Source organism: Natator depressus, chromosome 3 (assembly GCF_965152275.1).
Source record: "Natator depressus isolate rNatDep1 chromosome 3, rNatDep2.hap1, whole genome shotgun sequence".
NCBI lineage: Eukaryota > Metazoa > Chordata > Testudines > Cheloniidae > Natator > Natator depressus.
In genome coordinates, this window is record NC_134236.1 from 190,254,136 (window position 1) to 190,278,666 (window position 24,531).

The 24,531-nt window shown below is 44.2% G+C and overlaps 1 protein-coding gene across 5 annotated transcripts; it reads left to right on the forward strand.

Annotated features, from left to right (window-relative positions):
* The first annotated feature begins 4,519 nt into the window (after positions 1-4,519).
* SNRPB2 (small nuclear ribonucleoprotein polypeptide B2) lies at positions 4,520-24,160 on the forward strand. Of its 5 annotated transcripts, XM_074947156.1 has the most exons (8): positions 4,590-4,607; positions 5,363-5,450; positions 10,263-10,723; positions 10,980-11,152; positions 13,960-14,100; positions 21,146-21,199; positions 22,799-22,887; positions 23,837-24,160. In XM_074947156.1, the coding sequence occupies exons 4-8, from the start codon at positions 11,051-11,053 to the stop codon at positions 23,994-23,996; spliced, it is 546 nt and encodes a 181-aa protein (XP_074803257.1). In that variant the 5' UTR covers positions 4,590-4,607; positions 5,363-5,450; positions 10,263-10,723; positions 10,980-11,050; the 3' UTR covers positions 23,997-24,160. The 5 variants fall into 5 exon arrangements, with proteins under 5 accessions (XP_074803253.1, XP_074803256.1, XP_074803257.1 ...); XM_074947152.1 differs by lacking the exon at positions 10,263-10,723 and having other exon boundaries at positions 4,520-4,607; XM_074947155.1 differs by lacking the exons at positions 4,590-4,607; positions 10,263-10,723 and adding an exon at positions 4,537-4,555.
* The last annotated feature ends 371 nt before the right edge of the window (positions 24,161-24,531 follow it).

Consider the following 24,531-nt stretch of genomic DNA (forward strand, 5'->3'; position numbering starts at 1 on the left):
GCTCAAGAAACTCCCTGAAAAAGCACGAGATCAAATCCGCACAGACACACCTCTGGAACCCCGACCTGGGATATTCTATCTACTACTCAAGATCCATAAACCTGGAAATCCTGGGCGCCCCATCATCTCAGGCATTGGCACCCTGACAGCAGGATTGTCTGGCTCTGTAGACTCCCTCCTCAGGCCCTACGCTACCAGCACTCCCAGCTACCTTTGAGACACCACTGACTTCCTGAGGAAACTACAATCCATAGGTGATCTTCCTGATAACACCATCCTGGCCTCTATGGATGTAGAAGCCCTCTACACCAACATTGCACACAAAGATGGACTACAAGCCGTCAAGAACACTATCCCCGATAATGTCACGGCTAACCTGGTGGCTGAACTTTGTGACTTTGTCCTTACCCATAACTATTTTACATTTGGGGACAATGTATACCTTCAAATCAGCGGCACTGCTATGGGTACTCGCATGGCCCCACAGTATGCCAACATTTTTATGGCTGACTTAGAACAACGCTTCCTCAGCTCTCGTCCCCTAACGCCCCTACTCTACTTGCGCTATATTAATGACATCTTCATCATCTGGACCCATGGAAAAGAAGCCCTTGAGGAATTCCACCATGATTTCAACAATTTCCATCCCACCATCAACCTCAGCCTGGTCCAGTCCACACAAGAGATCCACTTCCTGGACACTACAGTGCTAATTAACGATGGTCACATAAACACCATCCTATACCAGAAAGCTACTGACCGCTATTCCTACCTACATGCCTCCAGCTTTCACCCTGACCACACGACACGATCCATTGTCTACAGCCAAGCTCTGCGATACAACCGCATTTGCTCCAACCCCTCAGACAGAGACCAACACCTACAAGATCTCTATCAAGCATTCTTACAACTACAATACCCACCTGCGGAAGTGAAGTAACAGATTGATAGAGCCAGAAGAGTTCCCAGAAGTCACCTACTACAGGACAGGCCGAACAAAGAAAATAACAGAATGCCACTAGCCGTCACCTTCAGCCCCCAACTAAAACCCCTCCAACGCATTGTCAAGGATCTACAACCTATCCTGAAGGACGACCCAATACTCTCACAAATCTTGGGAAACAGGCCAGTCCTTGCCTACAGACAGCCCCCCAACCTGAAGCGAATACTCACCAGCAACCACACACCACACAAAAGAACCACTAACCCAGGAACCTATCCTTGCAACAAAGCCCATTGCCAACTGTGCCCACTTATCTATTCAGGGGACACCATCACAGGGCCTAATAACATCAGCCACACTCTCAGAGGCTCGTTCACCTGCACATCTACCAATGTGATATATGCCATCATGTGCCAGCAATGCCCCTCTGCCATGTACATTGGTCAAACTGGACAGTCTCTACATAAAAGAATAAATGGACACAAATCAGATGTCAAGAATTATAACATTCATAAACCAGTTGGAGAACACTTCAATCTCTCTGGTCACTCGATTTCTGACCTCAAAGTGACTATCCTTCAACAAAAAAACTTCGAAAACAGACTCCAACAAGAGACTGCTGAATTGGAATTAATTTGCAAATTGGATACAATTAACTTAGGCTTGAATAGAGACTGGGAATGGTTGATTCATTATAAAAAGTAACCTATTTCCCCTTGTTTATTCCTTTCCCCCCCCTCACTGTTCCTCAGACATTCTTGTTAAACCCTGGTTTTGTGCTGGAAATGGCCCACCTTGATTATCATACACATTGTAAGGAGAGTGATCACTTTAGATAAGCTATTACCAGCAGGAGAGTGGGGTAGGGGGAGAGAAAACCTTTTGTAGTGATAAACACCCATTTTTTCATGGTCTGTGTGTATAGAAACATCTTCTGCATTTTCCACAGTATGCATCCGATGAAGTGAGCTGTAGCTCACGAAAGCTTATGCTCAAATAAATTGGTTAGTCTCTAAGGTGCCACAAGTACTCCCTTTCTTTGTTCCTGGGTTAGTGTTTTTGTTGTAAGAAGTGTTTTTGTTGTGTGGTGTGTGGTTGCTGGTGAGTATTTGCTTCAGGTTGGGGGGCTGTCTGTAAGCAAGGACTGGCCTGTCTCCCAAGATCTGTGAGAGTGATGGGTCCTCCTTCAGGCTAGGTTGTAGATCCTTGATGATGCGCTGGAGAGGTTTTAGTTGGGGGCTGAAGGTGATGGCTAGTGGCGTTCAGTTATTTTCTTTGTGGGGCCTATCCTGTAGTAGGTAACTTCTGGGTACTCTTCTGACTCTGTCAATCTGTTTCTTCACTTCAGCAGGTGGGTATTGTCATTGTAAGAAAGCTTGATAGAGATCTTGTAGGTGTTTGTCTCTGTCTGAGGGGTTGGAGCAAACATGTCCAGTTTTTTAACCTTTTCTCATAGGTCAGGTAGGTTTTCTAAACCTTTTATCATTTTTGTTGCTCTCCTCTGGACCCTCCAATTCATCCACATCTGTCCTACAGTGTGGCACCCAGAATCAGACACAGTACTGCAGCTGGGGCCGCCCTAGTGCCCATAGAGCAGGACAATGATCTCCCATGTCCTACATTCAACACTCCTGCTAAATCACCTCAGAATGATATCAGACTTTTCACAGCAGCATCACGTGGCTGGCTCCTGTTCACCCTGGCCTGTTCCAGCAGCGCTACCGCAGCCTGTTCTTACACACCTGGCGGCTGTGCATGTCCACATCAGCTTCTCTAGGGAACTGCCCCACCAACCTGCGTGACAGCCCTGGCAGTGAGGCTGTTCCCCGCTGGGGCTGAAGGGCAGGTGATGGGCATAAGAACATAAGAATGGCCATACTGGGTCAGACCAAAGGTCCATCCAGCCCAGTATCCTGTCTACCACCAGTGGCCAATGCCAGGTGCCCCAGTGGGAGTGAACATAACAGGTAATGATCAAGTGATTTCTCTCCTGCCATCCATCTCCACCCTCTGACAAAGAGAGGCTAGGGACACTGTTCCTTACCCATCCTGGCTAATAGCCATTAATAGACTTAACCTCCATGAATTTATTCAGTTCTCTTTTAAACCCTGTTATAGTCCTAGCCTTCACAACCTCCTTAGGCAAGGAATTCCACAGGTTGACTGTGCGCTGAGTGAAGAACTTCCTTTTATTTGTTTTAAACCTGCTACCCACTAATTTCATTTGGTGGCCCCTAGTTCTTATATTATGGGAACAAGTAAATAACTTTTCCTTATTCACTTTCTCCACACCACTCATGATTTTATATACCTCTATCATATCCCCTCCAGTTTCCTCTTTTCCAAGCCTAAAAGTCCTAGTCTCTTTAATCTCCCCTCATATGAGACCTGTTCCAAACCCCTAATCATTTTAGTTGCCCTTTTCTGAACCTTTTCTAATGCCAGTATATCTTTTTTGAGATGAGGGGACCACATCTGTATGCAGTATTCAAGATGTGGGCATACCATGGATTTATATAAGGGCAATAAAATATTCTCCGTCTTATTCTCTATCCCTTTTTAAATGATTCCTAACATCCTGTTCTCTATTTTGATTGCCGCTGCACACTGCGTGGATGTTTTCAGAGAACTATCCACGATGACTCCAAGATCTTTCTCCTGATTAGTTGTAGCTAAAGTAGCCCCTATCATATTGTATGTAGAGTTGGGGTTATTTTTTCCAACATGCATTTATCCACATTACATTTCATTTGCCATTTTGTGGCCTAATCACTTAGTTTTGTGACATCTTTTTGAAGTTCTTCACCGTCTGCTTTGGTCTTAACTATCTTGAGCAGTTTATTATCATCTGCAAACTTTGCCACCTCACTGTTTACCCCTTTCTCCAGATCATTTATGAATAAGTTGAATAGGATTGGTCCTCGGACTGACCCTTGGGGAACACCACTAGTTACCCCTCTCCATTCTGAAAATTTACCATTTATTCCTACCCTTTGTTCCCTGTCTTTTAACCAGTTCTCAGTCCATGAAAGGATCTTCCCTCTTATCCCATGACAACCTAATTTACATAAGAGCCTTTGTTGAAGGACCTTGTCAAAGGCTTTCTGGAAATCTAAGTACACTATGTCCACTGGATTCCCCCTTGTCCACGTTTGTTCACCCCTTCAAAGAACTCTAATAGATTAGTAAGACACGATCTCCCTTTACAGAAACCATGTTGACTTTTGCGTAACAATTTATATTCAAGACACAACAGAGTCTGGACAGGGACCAAAGCCACCCGTAGGACACACCCGGAGGCAGAGCCTGGGCTGGCAGCACGCCCCCTTATTGGCCCTGACAGGGTTCGGGGCCTTGCTGCACCCAAGCCTTGCTTGCATGAACCCCACTTGCTACGCGGTGAGTGATCCCTACAGGCACGTGTGGGGACGCGGGAACCGCCCCTGCGCTCAGGCCTCCGCCTCCCGTCCCGCCCCGCCCCTGTTCAGGCTCACGCGCGCGACAGGGGGAGGAAGGAACGGGGAGAAGAGCGCATCGATGATTGGGTGCGCGATATATCGATTGTGCGTGACATCGACTCTTCTGCCTGTTTACGTGAGGTCACGCGCCAGGGTGCGGTGTGCTGGGAACGGCGGGGCGGCGCGCGGGCGGCGAGTGGAGCCGGGTGAGGGGAGGGTTTGTTCCCCGTCTGCTCCGCTACTGGGAGATGCGGCGCGGGGAGGTATCCGGGACCGGAGCGCTGAGCCCGCCTGGGCGGGCGGGGTCACCTAGCTCCGGTTGGGATTGGCCCGAAATGGCCGCGAGCTCTGAATTCCCCCAGAACGGGCCGTGGGGCAGCTGGGGCGAAGGCGGCCGGGCGCGTGCGGGAGGGGAGAGGCTGGGGGATGGGGCGGGCGGGGCTGGACGCGGGGGCGGGCTGGGTGCGTGAAGGAGGCCGCGTTTGCGGGGCGGGGCTGGCTGCCTGAGGGGGGCTGCGGTTGGAGGGGCTGGCTGTGTGGTGCAGTGGGGGGTGCGTGCGTGGTGTGGGGGGGCATCGATGTGTATATACGAAGGCGATAGGTATCATATAAACACTTCAGAGGGTTATTGATGAAAAGGGCAGTGAAAGAGCTGTGTGGGAATGATCGTGATATGACTCCTCCTCGCACGCGGCTTGGTGCTTTCTCAGTGACTTGGGCCCCTACAGTTGGCTGTATTTTTCCCTACCTTCAGAGGTGATGGATCTCTGTTAGAACGTCAAAAATATATAGTTTTATAACCTTTTCACTGTTGAGTGAGGCAGTTCTGATCCTGTTTTATATAGCTTGATGCTGGCAACACCAGTTTGACCTAAACAAACAAAAACTCAATTATTATTTTGAATTCATCTTCATAAATGTAAGTATTTTTAACACATTGTACTTGTTTTTCTTTTTCTAGGCTGTTGTATAAGCAAGTTAGAAGATGGATATCCGACCAAACCATACCATTTATATCAATAATATAAATGACAGCATTAAAAAAGATGGTATGAATAATTTAAAGTTAATTTTTTTCATCAGTGTGTTGGGAAAACTATCTCAGTAAAAATATGCTATTCTATCTTCTGGAAATGTAATCTTGACATAAAATGTCACTAGCAATCTTGTAATGTCAACATGTTTGTGCTATGCCTAGCCCGATGGAATCCCAATCTGTTTTGATCTCTAGGCACTACTGTAATACAAATAAATAATTACAAGGAAAGCAGTCAGAAAATCTAAATTAAGATCTCTATGCTTAACTACTGCTAATGGGGAAGGAGTTAAAATTGGTAACTTCATTCTGAAGTTACCAAGTCTTAATGCACATTTGAGTGGTTTAGTTTGGTTTTTGAAACTTTCTAGCTTTCTTCTTTGTATCATCTTAGGGTCCAATTCTACAAACTCTTATTAATGTGAGTAATTTAGTTGTGTGGGTAGTCCCACTGAATCTTATGTTTATCTTCAGATTGAGACTCAAGTCTCCAGTCTTGCAAACCCATATTCACATGAATAGTCCTTTATAATGCAAGTAATTTTATTGACTTTATTGATACTACTTGTGAGTAGTGGGTTATTGGATCAGGCTCTGGTGGCGTTCTGGATGTGATTTTCCCAAAGTGGTGGTAATTCTTTTTTCATATGGACACTGTCCACATCCCAGCAGGGAATGTGGAATTATTGTGTAGCCAAACCTGGTGAAATAACAATGGTAATTGGATACTATCTGGGTTTCTATCTAATGGAACCTGGCAGCCAGGTGATATGTTTTGGGATCCTCCATATGGAGATGTGTATTGGTATAAAAATGTAAATGAAACTAAAAGTATTTTAGAGTTGATAGCAACCATTGTAACTGGTTACCAGTATACATTCAAATTTAATACCGCTGTAAAGTGGTGCTGTAAATGTCTGTGAAAATTGAGTCCCAAAGGTTGCCCCATAGTAATGCGAGGATCAGAGAGTAAATTAAAAAAAAACCGCTCAGAAACAAACATAGTCCACTAGGTAGTAAGGTACATTGGTTCCAAGTCTCCATGATTCTTAAATCTCCCAATGGGATGTTGAACATATTGATGTATGTCAGGAAAGCCTAGTGGGGAAAACTAGAGGAAACAGGACAATGGGGACACACAATGTGCTGCCAAAAACCGTTAGAGAAACACCTTCCTTAATATCAAGTAAAGGGTAAAAGTGGTCTGGTCAAGCATGCAGGATCAGCAGAGATCTTAGAAATCTGCTTGCCATGGAAAACCACATAATTTGTGTTTTTTTTACAGAGAATGTTTACATTTTTACAAAAATAAACATATTCAGTGGAACCCTGATTATCTGATCTTGCCCCAGTACCAATTAGATCAGACAATAGGTAGGGCTCTGGCTGTCAGCTTAAAAATTATGTTCAACTGATCTATCTATAGGTAATATATTGTGGCTAGCAAAACTAAAGTCCAGTGTTTCATTTTAATTGTGGAAAAACAGATGATTATATATTTTAAATCAGAGAATTGTTTTTATCACTGGAAAACTAGGATCCCTGATCATCAGTGTTTGAAAAGTAGTAATTAACCAATTAGAAAAGAGAAATAACAAGAAAGTAGCAAGGACAGCAGAAGTTATGCCAGTTTACACATGCATATTGTGTGAGTTGCATAAGATATATGTGATAGTCATATAACACTTTGGTGGTTGGAAGAGAACTAATTAATATGTAATTTGGATATGCATAATAAGATGTTGGATAGTGTAAGCAATAGACAGAGCTTCATAGGAGAAATCCATTCTGATTGCTAGTGCCCCAGAAGGTATCTGGCCCTTTCCTTTTTCTGTATGTGTCTGTTTTTTTCTTTAATAGTAATTGTAATCAAAAGACATGCTTTTGATGGTTCAAATAAAGGTTTGAATTAATAAATCTGAGCATCTCAGACCTGAGCATGTGGCATTCTCGCACAAGAGTACCTAGGGATGTGAGGCACCTAACCACTACCTGCCCTTAGTGTGAAGCAGTCTTGCTTGGGCCTGCTGTGGCTCAACTCCCTGAAACCAACTGCCTCTGGCAGCACAAGTACTAACTTCCAGTGCCTCTGCCAACCCCCCGCCCCACACAAAGGCCTTGCCGTCTCTGTACATGTAGCTATAGGCACACACCAAGCCCCATGTCATTGGAGTGTTCCCTGCAGTATCTAGCCTGGGGTATTCAACAGGACTGTGGGCCAAATCCAGGCCACCAGATGCTTTTGAACAACCCCCAAAATCTTTTTGTTTACTTATTATTGTTGGGTTTTTTAAATAAAAAATTTCTGGAGTCTGGACCTTGACTATATCTTGACCAAGAAATTTGGACCTTGACAAAAAATAATTGACTACCCTGGTCTAGCCTCTTACCCGTTTAACACTCACAAAATTACCAAGCCTACTATTCCCCAGGGAACAGTACACCCCAGCTTGTAAAATTCAACAGAAGACCATCACTTTGCTTAACATCACAGCCCTTAGATCATTGGTTCTCAAACTTTTGTACTGGTGACCCCTTTCACACAGCAAGCCTCTGAGTGTGACACCCTCCCCCCCCCTTATAAATTAAACACTTTAAAATATTTAACACTCGTATAAATGCTGGAGATGTAGCAGGGTTGGGGGGGGTAGAGGCTGACAGCTCGCAAACCCCCACGTAATAACCTCGTGACCCCCCCTCATGACCCTCAGTTTGAGAACCCCTGCCTTAGATATACTTCTAGTGAAAACAAGAATAAGTTTATTATCAAAGAACAAATTTGAGTAATAAGAATATTGGAAACAAATGGTTACTTATGAAACAAAATCATGACACGCTTTCTAGAAATTAATCTAACAAATTACTCTCATCTAAAGAAGCTGATCTCACCCAGGATTCTCTCCAGCATTTTTCGCCAAGCCTACTTGAGACCCCTTTTTCATTGAGCGAGAGTACTGTCTTTTTTTCTTCCTCAGTGAAGGATGCATGGGTGTCTTTTCTGCCCCAAAATATAGTAAAGCAAACACCTTTGACATGTTCCTCCAGATAAGGTTCTGTGTCCCTGCTGTGTTTCTCCTCCTTTTAGTTCTCTGAAATTCTTTCTTACAATCCTTCATTTGTATTCTGTGATGGTGTAGCTGTGTTGGTCCCCGGATATATTAGAGAGACAAGGAGCATGAGTAATATGTTTTACTGGAGCTTGTTGGTGAGAGAGAGAAGCTTTCAAGCCCTGGAGAGCTCTTGTACATTTCCCAGACCTGAAGTAAGACCAAGGCCTTACTACAGACCTATATCGGTATAACTATATTGTTCAAGGGTGTGAAAAATCAAGAGCTTCTCGCGTTGACATAGCTATCGCCTCTCAGGGAGGTGGATTAACTATGCTGATGGGAGAAGCTCTTATGTCAGTGTAGTAGAATCTTCATGTACAATGCTACAGCACTTAAGTGAAGACAAGCCTTCAGAGTGGCACACCTAAATACAAGGTGGAACAGATTGTTTAGTGTAAACAGTTAATGCGTATCAAGAGACTGTTCAACATGAAGTACCATATATACTTGTTCATAAGCCGAATTTTTTTAGTAAAAAAGGAGGCATCAGAGAAGGGGGTTGGCTTATGAATGGATATAGAGTGGGAGAGGCGGGACACGGCCCCTCCCCGCAACGGAGGGGGTAAGGAGAGACAGCACAGCCAGCAGAGCCAAAAGGGAAGAGGCGGGGCCAGAGTCTCTCCCCTTCTGGCCACACTGCTCTCTCCGCAGCCTCCGAAGCAGCTGCAGCTCCGCGGCTGGCAGGCTGCAGCTGTGCCACTTGGCCCCGCCCGCCAGAGCATGCTGTGGCCGTGCCGCCTGGTCTGGACCGCCAGAGCAGGCCGCGGCTGCGCTGCCCAGCCTGCTGGAGCAGCTCCAGCCAGGCCAGAGACATCCTCCCCTGGCCCGCCCCAGCTAAGGTGGGAAGGGATGAGGTGGGGAGAGTGTGGGAGTCCTGGGGCTAGGAGTGGGTCATGTGGGGGGTGGTCACAGGGGTTACTCCCCTGACCCCCAGCTTCCACCCCCCCCCCCCCCCAAATTTCCCCACCAGTTGCTGTCCCGGCCTGTCAGGGTAAGCAGCTGGCACGCCGGGACACTTTGTTTACTTAGGTTTACCTCCGTGCCTGCAGATGTTAGAGGTAAACAAACCATCTCGGCCTGCCAGCGGCTTATCCTGTTGGCTTGGGAGCCAAAGTTTGCCGACCCCTGACTTACAGGGTCATCTTATGAATGGGTCCGAAAAAATTTCCATTTTTACTTATCCATCTTGAGGGGGAGGGGGGCTTATAAACGAGCTGGCTTATGATCCAGTATATGCGGTAGTTCTTTAGCACCTCTCCAGTCAGGGGGAAAAGGAAGAGAAGGGGAGGCAGGTACGGGAGTTGTTAATGGATTATAGATTGTTGGAATTAGCCATGAATCCAGTCTCTCTATTCAGTCTATTCTCTATTTTTAGTGTCTAGCAAAGTTGTGAATTTAAGCTCCTGGGCTTGTCTTTTGAAAGCGTGCAGGTTTCTTATGAGGATGAGGACAGAGTTTTCACAAAGTGTTCACCCACAGGTGACGTGGTGTTTCTGTCTTTTATCTTTTTCCTCTGTGAGCTCATTCAAGAGCCTAGCGACTGTCTAGCTTCACCCACATAGTCACTATTGAGGCAATTCGTGCACCAGAGAAGGTACACCACGTGTTGTGATACATACATGTAGGACGTATGGATCTTGAAAGGTGTGTTGTGGGGAGTGTTGATCACTCTAGCAGTGGCGGTACGTCTGAAAGTTTTGTATCTGTTCTGGCAGGGTCTGGTACCGCTTTGAGTTGGTGTGTCCTGTTTGTGGGGAGCTTGCTTCTGATCATAAGCTTTGTGCCAGCCATCCCCCTCGGCCATGTACCTTGGCCAAACCGGACAGTCTCTACGCAAAAGAATAAATGGACACAAATCGGACATCAAGAATCTGTAACATTCAAAAACCTGTAGAAGAGCACTTCAGGCGCCCTGGACACTCAATAACAGACTTAAAAGTGGCCATTCTTCAACCAAAAAAAACCCTTCAAAAACAGACTTCAGTGAGAAACTGCAGAACTGGAATTAATTTGCAAACTTGACACCGTCAAATTAGGCCTGAATAAAGACTGGGAGTGGCTGGGTCACTACAAAAGATAATTTTCCCTCTAATACTCGCACCTTCTTGTCAACTGCTGGGAATGGGTCACATCCACCCTAATTGAATTGGCCTCGTTGGCACTGACTCCCCACTTGGTAAGGCAACTCCCGTCTTTTCATGTGCTGTATATTTATTCCTGCTTACTGTATTTTCCACTCCATGCATCTGATGAAGTGGGTTACATCCCACAAAAGCTTATGCCCAACTAAACTTGTTAGTCTCTAAGGTGCCACAAGGACTCCTTGTTGTTTTTACTGATCCAGACTAACACGGCTACCGCTCTGAAACTTATAAAAGCACACTGACGTTTCCAACCTATATGCAGTAATGGCTTTTCTATATTCTCAACAGAACTGAAGAGATCCTTGTATGCACTATTCTCACAGTTTGGTCATGTAGTAGATATTGTGGCTTTAAAGACAATGAAAATGAGAGGACAGGCCTTTGTCATATTTAAAGAACTTGGATCATCCACCAATGCTTTGAGACAGTTACAAGGTTTTCCATTTTACGGCAAACCAATGGTAAGTCTGTCTATTTATTTATTTATTTATTTATGTTCTTTTTAATGGACTAGGACAGTACACTATTTTGCAACTGGGAATCAGATTTTTGTTTTTCTATCTAGGGTGTGTCTGCTATTTATTTTTCATTTGATGTCCTCTTTTTCTCCATGTGAACATATATATTCCTGCATATTTGAGGGGCAGTGTGCTTAGCTTTCAGATAAAACTGCTTTACTCCAACATCATACTGCCTTACTTTTTTAAATTAGAAGTCTAAATTTTGTATGTTTTCTAAATGAAGGCTTTCAATCAATTTTTCTGTGGTGGAGTAAAATTGAATGCCTCCAGTTTGCCATTTTTTTTTTTTTTGTCTTGTATAAGTCCAAGTTTGTGTAGTGATGCCATAACTTTGGCTGCATTCACTTATGTTGAAGTTAAGCATTCTTAATTGTTCAGTGTTATGTCATATTTCTACTTTATAATAATTATTGCTGTTACTGAAAATGTTACCCTCTTCAGGATTACAAAATAAAGTTCAGAACAATTTGCATAACATGATGATGCTAGATTCTGAATAATTGCCTTATACTACAAGTATTTACACATCATGTAACTATGCACATGAGTAGTCCTATTGACTTTAATGGTGGGTGGGTGTGTGTGTGTGAGAGAGAGAGAGACAGTGAGCCCCTTTTTTTTTTCTATGTTGGTGAGCCTAGAAATCTTGATTGGCATGCGTCTTCCACCCTTTTTTGCAGTGTGGAGGAACACCCAAACAAGAAAACTCTCTCTGTACAGAGAAATCCTTTTAATTTAGTATTTTAATTTTTTGGAATAGCTTGCCACCCTGTCTGCATCCACCTTGTTGTCCATACGGGGGGGAGAGCCAGTAGAATTCATCTGTGCATGGTGTGGGAATAGCCAGATATTTATGAAATTTTTGTAGTCTAGCAGACAGATGCTAGACACAACATCTCTGAATTCTCCAAACTAAAAGAGGTAGTTCATCCACCTTGTTCAGCTGAACACTTCAAAAATTCATCTGTTGAGAAATGCTTCCATGCTGATGATAGTTTGGTGGTTTGAGTTCTGTATTTCTGCATCAGTGTGTTGCTCTTTTAAGACTTCAGACTGTATTTTCCACACCTCATCCCTCTCATATTTTGGAAGGCACTTCAGATTCTTAAACCTTGTGTCGAGTGCTATTGCTGTATTTAGAAATCTCATTGGTACCTTCTCTCACTGCAGATTTGACAAAACACAGAGTGTTCTTAAATGGAATAACATGTGCTGGGTCATCATCCAAGACCACCTATAACATGAAATATATGTCAAATGTGTGCAAAACCACGGAGCAGGAGACCTACAATTATCCCCCAAGGAGTTCAGTCACAAATTTAATTAACACATTTTTTAATGAGTATTATCAGCATGGAAGCATGTCCTGTGGAACGGTGGTTGAAGCACAAAGGGGCATATGGATGTTGAGCATATCTGGCATGTAAATACCTTGCAACTCTGGCTACAAGAGTGTCGTTTGAATGCCTGTGCTCACTTTCAGATGACATTGTAAATAAGAATTGGGCATCATTATCTCCTCTAAAATGTAAACAAACTTGTTTGTCTTAACCCTGGTCTACGCTGGTGCGGGGGTCGACCTAAGATACACAACTTTATTCGCGTAGCTGAAGTCGGCGTATTTTAGGTCGACTTACCTGGCCGTGAGGACGGCGGTGAGTCGACTGCTTCTGCTCCCCTGTCGACTCTGCTTCTGGCTCTCGTGAGCTGGAGTTTAAAAATTTAATAATTTTAAATTGGTATTCTGTTTAACAGTGAGATTAAAACTGCGATTAATTTTTTAAATCACAATTAATTTTTTTGAGTTAATCGTGTGAGTTAACTGCAATTAATTGACATCCCTAGTATTTTGTATAATTACTTTTCCAAGTACTTGCTTTAATTGCTATAGGGATGTTCAGTAATTGGGAATGGGCTGGGAACTGGTCTACATGACTGCATAGAAGAGAGGAAGTTATCACATGGACCATCTCTCTGCTAAAATGCAACTGAGGCCCCCTTTCTCTTGCACCTTTTCAATGTCTTGCATCCTCAGTGGTGGCTTTGCCTCCCTTTTACTGCCTCTACTGCTAGCTTCCTGCCTCAAGAGCTTCCTCTACTTTCTTTAATGCCAGTAATAAAAGGAATGTCATAGTGACCTTCTCCTTCCAGTTGCTCTAATCCAGTGGTTCTCAACCTGCAGCTGGTGCTTGCAGCCCAATCATCACACAGCTGCGGTCCATGTGACATCCTCAGGGCCATATAGGTAGTATTGGATGTGGTCCACAATGGTAAATAGATTGAGAACCACTGCTCTAATCCATGCCTGAGGATATGAATTTGAACTGATTGCAGCATAGTAGCTTTCATATAAAAGAGAATTGTCCTATATTACACACTATTCCAATATTTAATTCTTTCTCATTCTTTTTTGTTCCCTTAAAGTTCCGCTGTGACTACTTTATAAACCTTTTTGGATACTCAAAGTGTTGATTTAAAAACAAATCCTCCTCAGCTGAGTCATTTAACCGTCCTCCATCAACCTCTATCTTTTGCATGTTTTAAACAAAAGGTGCTTTTGTAGTAAGTGCTCAGAATTAATTGGTGAATTCAGCATATTCTGTGGGTAGTGTCTAATTAAAGTTTTTAATGTAAGAAATTCTTGTTGGAATTCCAGTGTTCTGCTAGATATTTGGGGCCTTAATGAGGCTAGTGCAAGCTGTTCAGCATAGTGAAGCATAAAATGTTCTGCTTTGTTGTTTAAACAGCGTATTCAGTATGCAAAAACAGATTCTGATATGATTTCCAAAATGCGCGGTACATTTGCTGATAAGGAAAAGAGGAAAGAAAAGAAAAAGGCTAAATCCCTGGAGCAGTCAGCTAATGCAGCAAATAAAAAGCTTGGTCAGGTAAGTGGACTGTGTAAACCAAAACAAGATTCCAGACTTCTAGAACAAGTCTGAAAGGTTGTTTCTGCATGGAACAAATTCCTTTAATATGATATTTACCTATAGTTTTAACAAGGAGGATTGTATTTTGGAGGAATGTATGTAAGACTAATATGCTTCCTGTAAACTGTGCCAAACTTGTTTCAATGTAAAAGTTTAATGGACTCATGTTTATCATTAGACAAAGTTGCATCTGAATTGCAAGGAATCTTGAGTGCAAAGGCCCCCAGATTGTCTGTTAAGAATCGGGTTCAGTTTAGTTACTAAAATGACAAACTTTTGAAGTCTGTTCATTCTGCCCATCCACATAGTGGATGAAGTCTCAATTATCATTGTCTGTCATTCTTTCTTTAGCAAAGAATATTAGCTGTTGTTGTGTGTTTTGTTCTTTCCATCCAAACAAAATGTTAAGGTATTCAAACCGTGAAAACTTTAATCAACTTCCCTTTTTGGAAAGTATCAACTCCCTCTGTTTTGGTGAATATTCACTGGTTATGCACTATAAACCCTAGAGAGAATCTTAAATTGCAAATATTTTTACAAAAATATTAAAACTAGAAAACTGATCAGTCTCACTTTTAAACAATTTAAGGGTAACCATTCATAATTTTCATTGTCTTGTTTTTGGTGAGCAGCCTAGACATTTTGTGCCAACGCAAATTCTAGAGAGTCCTCTCTAACACAACAGTTCTTCTTTGAGTGGTTGCTCATGTCCATTCCATGTTAGGTGTGCGTCCAGTCACTGCAGATTTTCCCCTTGATGGTATCCGTCAGGCCAGCTCTAGCACCCTCTGGAGCCGCACACTCATGTGTTGGTATAAGGGGCCTAGCCAGCCCCACATCCTCTCAGTTCCTTTTTACCACCCGTGACGGTTGCTTGAACATCTCCTCTTACCTCGGCAAAGCGTTCGTCTAGTGGTGCTGTTATACCCTCCTTTCTTCGCAAGTTTAGTTACCTTCAGTTTATTTCTTTTAGTAGTGGTATATAAAGTTAGGCCCCACAGCTGTTTACAGGGCATCCTCTTCACCTGGGACTGGGCATGCCCCTGTCTCTGGGCTTTAAACCCTGTGCCTCCTGTGGCAAGCACATGCCGGTGACTGACCTGCACTTCAGATGTCTGAAGTGTCTGTGGGAGGCTCATGTGCGAGAGCATTGCCGTGTCTGCTGCCAGGTCAAGCCTCATACAAAAAGGGACAGGGAGGCCAGGCTAAGGTCTGTCCTGATGGAAGTCACACTTAGACCGGGGTAGGAGTGGAGCCAGTTGGACTCGGCACCGAGTACCTCTGCATCAGTGTGGAATGCTCTTCTGACAGCCTGTTTCTCAGCACCATTCCCCTTCACTGGTGCTGAGGAAGCACAAGAAACAGCAGTCCATGAGGGGATACTCCTTGGAGCTGAGGAAGCACAAAGGTGGAGTGTGACCTACATTGGACCACTCCTCTGTCCCTGCTCTGCAAGTGGCACCATCGACTCCACCCTACTAGCAGGTTCTGTTGAGTCCGATGCAGTGCAATCCACCAAAACCTGGGGAGGGGGAGGGGAACGTCGTGGCACCAGCATGATTGTGGTGGTGTCCACCCCGAAGGTCTTTCCAGCGGCTAGGGACCTGATGACTCCCATGGCACCGCCAACCCCAGCGGGGCAAGTTCCAACACTGGCAAGATCATCTTGCAGAAAGGAGCATGTTGCCCTAGGCTCTTACCTGGCAGCGGGTCCTCCGGCACTGACTAGAGGGAAACCAACCCTGCTGTGTGTTGGTGAAGACTTCCCCTCTCTGGCACTGATCCCCGGACCCTTGGCGCTGGCTGGTGGAAGCAAGGGGTACCACCCCCATATGGTCTCCCTAAGCTGACTCATAGTCAGTCATGCACACAACCAAGGAACCATTACCAGTATTTGACCTACATCCTGTTGGATCTCAGTGTGCGTGCCCCCTGTAGCCACCTGGCTCAGAGGTCAGTGGTGTATGCGGGTCCAATAGAATCCATGGGTTTTCCCCAGGTACTGGGATTGCCTTTCAGCTGTTTGTACTCGGTGGTGTCTGAGAGAAGGGTCCCTTTGCTGCACACTCTGGTGCCTAGCCCAATACCAATGCTCAGGACTTAGGCCTGCATGGGCGGTGCAGAAAAAGAGGAAGGCCAGAGGACTCAAAGAAGCTGGACCCACTTGGTAGAAAGATGTATTCTACTGGTGGGTTACAGCTCCACATCTCCAACCAGCAGGCCTTGCTTGGCAGGTATGACTAGAACATCTAGGATTGTAAGTCAGAATTCAAGGAAGGCACGAGTTCCCCACTCTGGTGGAGGAAGGGAAGACTAAAGCCAGGGCCTCCCTCCAGGCTGCCCTAGATGCAGCTGACATGGCAGCCAAAACAATGGCATCAGTGGTGGTCATGAGAAGATGCTCTTGGCTCCAGTCTTTGGGGGCTACTACCGGAGGTTCAGCGTTCCATTCAGGACCTTCTATTTGAGGGAACTTCCCTCTTCTCCAAACAGATGCAAAACTCCATGGCCTGAAAGATTCCAGGGCTACCCTCAGATTCCTGGGCCTCTACTCACCACACCTTCAGTGACACATTTCAGACCTCAGCAACTGGTCTGCTTCTTGGCTCTGCTGCCTCACCAAGACCCATTTAAGAAACAGCAGGGGTTATAAGCATAGGCAAGTGCCCCCTTTCACCTCTGCTTCATTGCACAGATATCTGAGGCCCCAAGCAGAACTTTTGAAGGGGTTCCCGAGTGCATTATAGCTGTTCCCATAGTGGATCCTGTTCCCCACCCCCCACCACCTTTGTTTTCAGACACTCTCCTATTTCAGTCCAGCCTGATCCCTCATCTTGGACTGTTTGGTGCTGAGTAGGATGGAGGAAGTTTTCTTCCACCATACCCATCCCTCTTCAGGGACACTTCTCACAAGCAACTTCTAGTCCAGGAGGTGCAAGCCCTCCTGTGGGTAGGGGCTGTAGAGGAGTGCCTCAGAATTTGAGAGGGAAAGGGTTTTACTCCTGTTATTTCCTAATCCCTTCGCCTCAACAGTTATCACAAGAAGTTGAGGTTCCGCATGGTTTCCCTGGCCTCCGTTATTCCCTCCCTGGATCCAGGGCACTGGTATGTTGCCCTCGATTTGAAAAACACTTATTTCCACATGTTCATTTTCCTGGGCCACAGAAGGTTCCTCAGATTCATTGTAAACCAGACTCACTACCAATTCACTGTCCTTCCCTTTGGCCTGTTGGCAGCCCCTTGGGTTTTTAGAAGATGCATGGTGGTGATGGCAGCCTTCCTCAGAAGTCAAGGTGTTCAAGTCTACCCTTACCTCGACGACTGGCTGATCAAGGGCTGGTCTGAGACCCAGATCAAAGCCAGCATCAATCTGGTTCAACCAACTTTCCAAGCTCTGGGCCTTTTGATAAATAAGCAAAAGTCAACTCCTCATCCCTGTCCAGAGGATAGAATTGTTTGGTGCAGTGCTTGATTCTACCTAGGCCAGAGGCTAGCTTCCGGACAATGTTGGCTCTGATATGGAAGGTCAAGGCCAACCCTGTCATGACAGCCCGTTTTTGCCTCAAACTTTTAGGTCACATGCCACGGTCATTTACGTGGTACAGCACGCAAGACTTCATGTCAGACCCCTCCAAATTTGGTTGACCTCAGTGTACTTGGCTGGACTCTGTGCTTACAGTTCCTGCCCCAGTCCTTGCCTCCTTCGACTGGTGGAGGGATCCCTGATCAGGCGGTGTGGGCATTCCCTTTGTCACTCTCCAGTCAGCAGTATCCCTAATCTTGGACATGTCCAATCTAGGTTGGGGGGCTTATTCAAGCACCTCAGGACTTAGGGCCTGTGATCCCAGGAGGAGCTCTCCTTGCATATAAATGTCAGAGTGGCCCGCCTAGCATGCCTGGTGGTTTTTTTACCCTAGATCACAGGCAGAGTTATGAGTGCTCATAGACAACATGGCAGTCACGTTTTACATCAGCAGAGAGGAGTGCGTTGGGCCACCCTGTGTCAAGAGGCCATTTGTCTATGGGACTTCTACATGAAACACTCCTACCACCTTGAAGCTTCCTGCCTTCCAGGAGCCTGGAACACTCTGGGAGATCATCTCAGCAGCTCTTTCTCTTCTCACCATGAGTGGTCTCCTTACCCTGACGTAACCAGATCCATCTTCCAGCTGGGGGGGTTTCCCCAGGTAGACCTGTTCGCAACCAAGCAGAACAGGAAATGTCAGCAGTTTTGCTCTCTGCGTGGTCACAGCCCAGGTGCTCTCTCAGATGCCTTCCTACTCCTGTGGACAAAGCTTCTGTTCTATGCATTTTCTCCCCTTCTCCCCCCCGCATTCCTCTGGTACACAAGGTCCTTCTGAAAGTCAAGCGAGATAAAGCAAGGGTTATTGTTATTAGGCTCTGCATGGCCACACCAACACTGGTTTGGCACACGACTGGATCTGTCAGTAGCAGCCCTATTGCTGCTCCTGCCCCTCCCAGACCTGATCTTGCAAGATTTCAGCTGTTGGCTCCACTTGAACCTCAAGGCCCTCCACCTGACTGCATAGATGATCAATGGTTGAATCCGGCAGTGTTGGCCTGTTCAGAACAAGTCCGCCAAGTCTTGCTAGGTAGCTGGAAACAGTATACTACAGTGACTTACCTAGCCAAGTGGAATCGGTTCTCGGTGTTGGCTTCCCAATGAGGCTTCTCACCAACTTGGTCACTCCTCCCAGTCAGTGCTAGAATACCTGCTTCATCTGAAACAGACCTAGCTATTTCATCGGTCAAGGTGCATCTAGTAGCAATCTCAGCCTTCCGTCCTCTCGTGGACGGTAGGTTGGTCTTCTCACAGGAGATGCCCATTTGCTTCTTCCAGGGATTAGGGAGACTTTACCCTCAAATTCACTAATGTATCCCACCCTAAACCTGGTCCTGTCAAGACTCCTGGGCCCTCCCTTTGAGCAGCTGGCATCATGCTCTCTGTCGTATTTTTCCTGGAAGGTCACCTTCCTGGCAGCAGTTACTTCAGCCAGGAGGATCTCCGAAATCAGGACCCTTATGTCAGAACCCCTGTATACAGTGTTCTTTAAAGACAAGGTTCAACTGTGCCCCCACCCAGCGTTCCTCCCAAAGGTGGTCTTGCAGTTTCATAGTAAGCAGGCTATTTTCCTGGCTGTTTTCATCCAAAAGCTGCACAAGAATATGGAGGAACGGCCTTCTACATTGAGAGAACCAAACTGTTCCATAAATCTACATTGGCTAAACAACAACTTTTGTTGGCAGTAGCAGATAGGATGAAAGGGCTAATGGTTTCAGTTCAGACAGTTTCATCCTCCAACACTTCTGCATTCATATGTGCTATGAGCAGGCAGGTGTCCTACCTCCTGCCATCTTGACAGCCCATTCACGAGAACTCAGGCTTCATGAGTGGTGTTTTTGGCTCAGGTCCCAATCCCAGACATCTGCAGAGCAATGACCTGGTCGTCGGTACATACTTTCTCCTCCCACTATACCATCCCCGAGCAGGCTAGGGATGACGCCAAGTTTAGTAGAGCAATGTTGCAATCCGCATGTCCATGAACTCCGAGCCCACCTCTGTAGGTAACGCTTGGAAGTCACCTAATGTGGAATGGAAATGAGCAAACACTTGAGAGGAGGAAAAAAAAGTTACTAACCTTTCTGTAACTTTTTTTCTTTAAGATGCGTTGCTCAGTCCATTCCATGACCCACCCTTTTGCCTCTCTGTTGGAGTTAGCCGGCAAGAAGGAACTGAGAAGGTGCAGGACAAGCTGGACCCCTCATACCAGTGCATAGTCAGATCAACAATGCAGCAATCAAAATTCTTTTCTCAGTCTGATACAGAAAGCAAATAACAAGTAATTTCTCCCCAACTACTCCAAAATTGGATCCAACTCAGATTACATGAACATGTCTAGATGATCATGATGATCCCTTCTGGTCATAGAGTCTGAGTTTATAAGGAGCAGTAGTAGCTAGTACTAGCAGTACTCAAAACATAGTCTGTGGACTGCTAGTGATCCCTAGACCACTTCCTAGTGGTCTGTGGAGAAGTGGCTGGTCACATGGTGTTGCTTGTCTTACTTTCCAGCTGAGAGAAACAGAAGATGTGTGAGAGAAGACAAAATTGAAAAAAAGTAGAAAGTGTGATTAACTTTTTTTAGAGATTACTTGTTAATCTTTAATGTTGGGTAAAAATACACAAATACTTTCACAATATTACTGTGCAGTGTGTAATAATTGCTGTAGTTACACCTAAGCATTATGCAATAGCAAATGGGAGGGGAGCTGGTCCATGCAATCGCAAATGGGAATGTAGTTGGCCCATAAGACAGTATCTCCGTTAAGAGGTGGTCTGCACTGGAGAAGTTTACTAATGCCTGTATAATAGAAAACACCAAAATTAAGAATAAACGTTAAATCCTGTATATAGGAGTTTTGGTAGGTTTTGTAGAGCTGTTGTTGCATTAACTTTGCCACCATTTTGAAATCCGTTTAAAGAACTCAAATATTTGATTTTGAATTTGTGCAGGAGGAGTCTGTGGATTTATCTGTACCTCAGTCAGAAAGCATGCAGTGCTGCCTTCAACAGAGAGAGCCATGTTTAGAAACACCTCTAAAAATGCCTTTCCCTGTCTGTGGAATCCACCTTTTCAAGAGGCAGATGGAATACAATAATCTACCATATCTACTGATTCACCTTTAGAATTCATTCTGACCTAATTCATGCTGACCTCCAGCAGTCTGGTGTTGGGGGTTTAAAACCCAATGGCTTCATGTTTCCCACCAGCAACTGTTTTGCAAACCATGAACGGTCCATGGACCACAGTTTAGGAAACAGTGCCTTAAGATTGAAGGGTTGGTTAGGATTAAGATGCTCTCTGAGGCTCCATGAAAACCAAACTGGTGTGAATATATGCTTTCAAATTGAAAATTATACAAAACTTTTTCATTGATGGTTTTTGGTAAAATCATGTTTTTTCTATGTTGAATCTCACAGGGAACAACACAGAATTCTTTGAATGTCCAAGGGACTTCATCACAGAATCAACAGGTAATTCTTATTAGTTTATTTATTCCTGCCATTACTTTTTCTGTTTGAGAACTAGCAGGAAGAGAAAGCACTAAACAAACACCATTTAATATTTGTGTTATACAATACAACTCCAGTATTTAAAAAAGCACATTTGATTAGTTTCAAGTTGTTTTAAATTTGACTTTGGTGGGGATTTTCTGTAGTACATAGAATGAGATTTTTGTACATGCTCTGAATTTTGTTATATCAGTTTCCTCCAGCAACTTACAGGACCCCCCCCCCCCCCCCCCAAACTGGCATATATGGAGAGACAGCTGCTATTACAAACTTCAGGCCTGATTTTTTGTTTTTTTGGTGTTTTTTTTTTCTCTAGCTCCTTTATTTCACAATTCCAGTGGCATAAAGGGGGCAGAAACAGCCTTTGGAGAATACCCCCATTATATGGGGTTTTATTGGACGCCATAGAACTGGCAGAACACCTATGTGTTGCCCTCTGAATAGTCCCCTAATGTAGAGGGTCTATTAGAGAATAGAGGAGGTGTGGCCAGAGCACTCCTAGATGACCTCAGACAGCTGTATGTGTTTGAGCTGTCTCAAGGCTGCTCTCATTTAGATTGGGAGTGGAGTAGGCCCTTTAACATGGCCAAAAATTCAAAGAGGCCAAAAAATTGTGGAAAGCTATTTTTGTACTCTGTCTCTTGTGCCAGTTGCAAGGATTGAGAATTGGACCCAGTGTCTTTGTGGGAACAAACACAGACTGAGTTCATCTAAGGGTGATCTGACAGCTGAGAATAGTGGGAACACAGCATGTTCTGGATCCAGTGTCTTTGGGGGAATTGTTGTTGTCACCTCTCTGGTGTTGAGGAATTTAATATGTCACTTTTTCTGGCCATGCTTCTTATGAAGATACAATGCTGAATGTTCGGGTCTCTGTACAGCCTTTTCCCTTCAAAGTTGATGACTTTGTAACTAGTTACTAGTTGTAACACCTGGCTTATTCTTCTCAACTGAAGAGAATTACCTAATAATACTAAAGCCAAATAAAGTAGAGATACTATGCTGATCCCTGCTATTGAGACATCTCCCTGTTCGCTTGAGAAGGTACTGAACTGCTATATGCAAAGTGTCAGCAAATCTGTCTGTAGCACTGTATATTCAGTGGGCCACTGTGAAGCAACATTAGCAAGTATACATATCTGTTACAGATCTTCAAATAGAATGGTTACTCCCTCAACTTTACTACAGCACACCGTTCAAAGCTGGTAATTCTATGGACATGACAACTGACGTGGTCAATTATCTTTTTAGATATTGGTGCCTTTTTAAAATTAGCAGTTCTACATGCTTACAGTGAATGACTTTGAAATACCTATGTCCCCCAACTTACTATCTCTCGATATTGTACTAATAACATACTAACACTGATAGCAGAAAAAATGGATCAATTGGAAAAATACAGTTTAGCCAATAAGTAGCTGAAGTCTAAACCAGTCTTACGAAGAACATTAACAGTATGTTAACTTATTTCTAATAGTTTCAGTGGAAGTATAAAGAAAGTAGATGAGTGCTACTTATATTTTGCATGACTTACTGAATTATGTTCTTCTGTTATTGTAGGTGCCTGATAATCCACCAAACTATATACTCTTCCTTAATAACTTGCCAGAAGAGACAAATGAGATGATGCTGTCTATGCTATTTAATCAGTAAGTCGTATGTTTATAACAACATTTTTCTCCTTTCACTCCCCATTATATGCGCGTGCACACAAATTTTCTTCAGCCCTGACCTTTAAAGGATACTTAAAAGTATCAGTTCTGTCTCAGGCCCATTTAATCCTTGGCCTTACTGCTGAAAATACAGCCATGTAAATTGTGGTGGCTCTTCAATATGGACACCTGCCCATTAGGAACTAGAGACACAAGGTGGGTGAGGTAATATCTCTTATTGGACCAGCTTCTATTGGTGAGAGAGACAAGTTTCAGGTCAGACCTGAAGAGCTCTGTGTAAGCTCGAAAGCTTGTCTCTCACCAGTATTATTGGTCCAATAATAGATATTACCTCGCCTACCTTGTCTCTCTCATATCCTGGGACCCACACAGCTACAACAACACTGCATACAACATTTGGAGTTAGCTCAATTCATATAGACCTTTGAATTTCAGTGGAGCCATTCTTGGTCTCATCCAATGCAGCATAGGGATTGAAGAGAATGGAAGTACCATTCCCTCAGGTGAAGCAGGGAAGGAGAAGGAAAACATCCCTCCTAGGATCCCTGTGTCCTGGGGAGAAAGACCATCAAATGGAGCTATCGGAATAGTGTGACATCCTGACTTTGCTTGCTTGACGTTTTTGCCCTAATGCCCCACATGTAATGGAGCAATGACCATGTAACCTCATGCTGCTGCAAATATGACAACTGCAGTGTGGAGAATGTCTTGCTGTGTTTGAGGCTCTCTGCAACTTCATTCACTAGTCAAGTAGCTTCTCATTTCCTTATAGATGAGAACTACTGCACTACTTTTAAATGTGTTGTTAGTAGTGACTGAATGTTCTAGTACTGGGTGCTTATGATAAGGCTTAATGGTTGCTTGAGAGATTTACCATCAGATATAATCCATGTAATCTTATCTGACTTCTCCTTTGTTTTTAAAGGTTCCCTGGCTTCAAAGAAGTACGTTTAGTGCCTGGGAGACATGACATTGCTTTTGTGGAGTTTGAAAATGAGGGACAGGCGGGAGCTGCTCGTGATGCTCTCCAAGGGTTCAAGATTACTCCGTCCCATGCAATGAAAATCACTTATGCTAAGAAATAACCATGGATATGATCTTAAAAGGACTGTTTTGTATAACATGATACCACCTTTTTGGCTAACTAAAATTGTTTTTGTTCTTTTGAAGAAGAGTAAGGAGACATTTGTGTAAAACTGTAAGGGTTACTCAAGTAGGACAGCTGTAGGATTTCCACATCTGGCAGATAGTAACTTGCTGTGCTGAAATCCTAACTTTGTAAAAATAAATGCTATTTTTATTTTGTTCAAACTATGATTTTGCATCATTTGTGTTACTGGGCTAACTGCTTTCTACTGATGTTTTACTGTCTCAGAAGAGACTGTTTTAAAAAAAATAGCATAACTTTGGAACAAGAATGATGGAGACACTAGACCCGCTGAATCGATCACAGTAGTGTTGATCTCCCTGATAGTGAAGACAAAGCCCCTATACAGCATCGCTGAAAGGTCCTAAATTGAATTGCATGTTAAAGTGCCAGTCTGGGACTTGGGAGACCCAGGTTCATTAAGTTGATTTGTCACGGAGGTTGTGACCCTTGGGCAAGTCACTTAGCCTCTT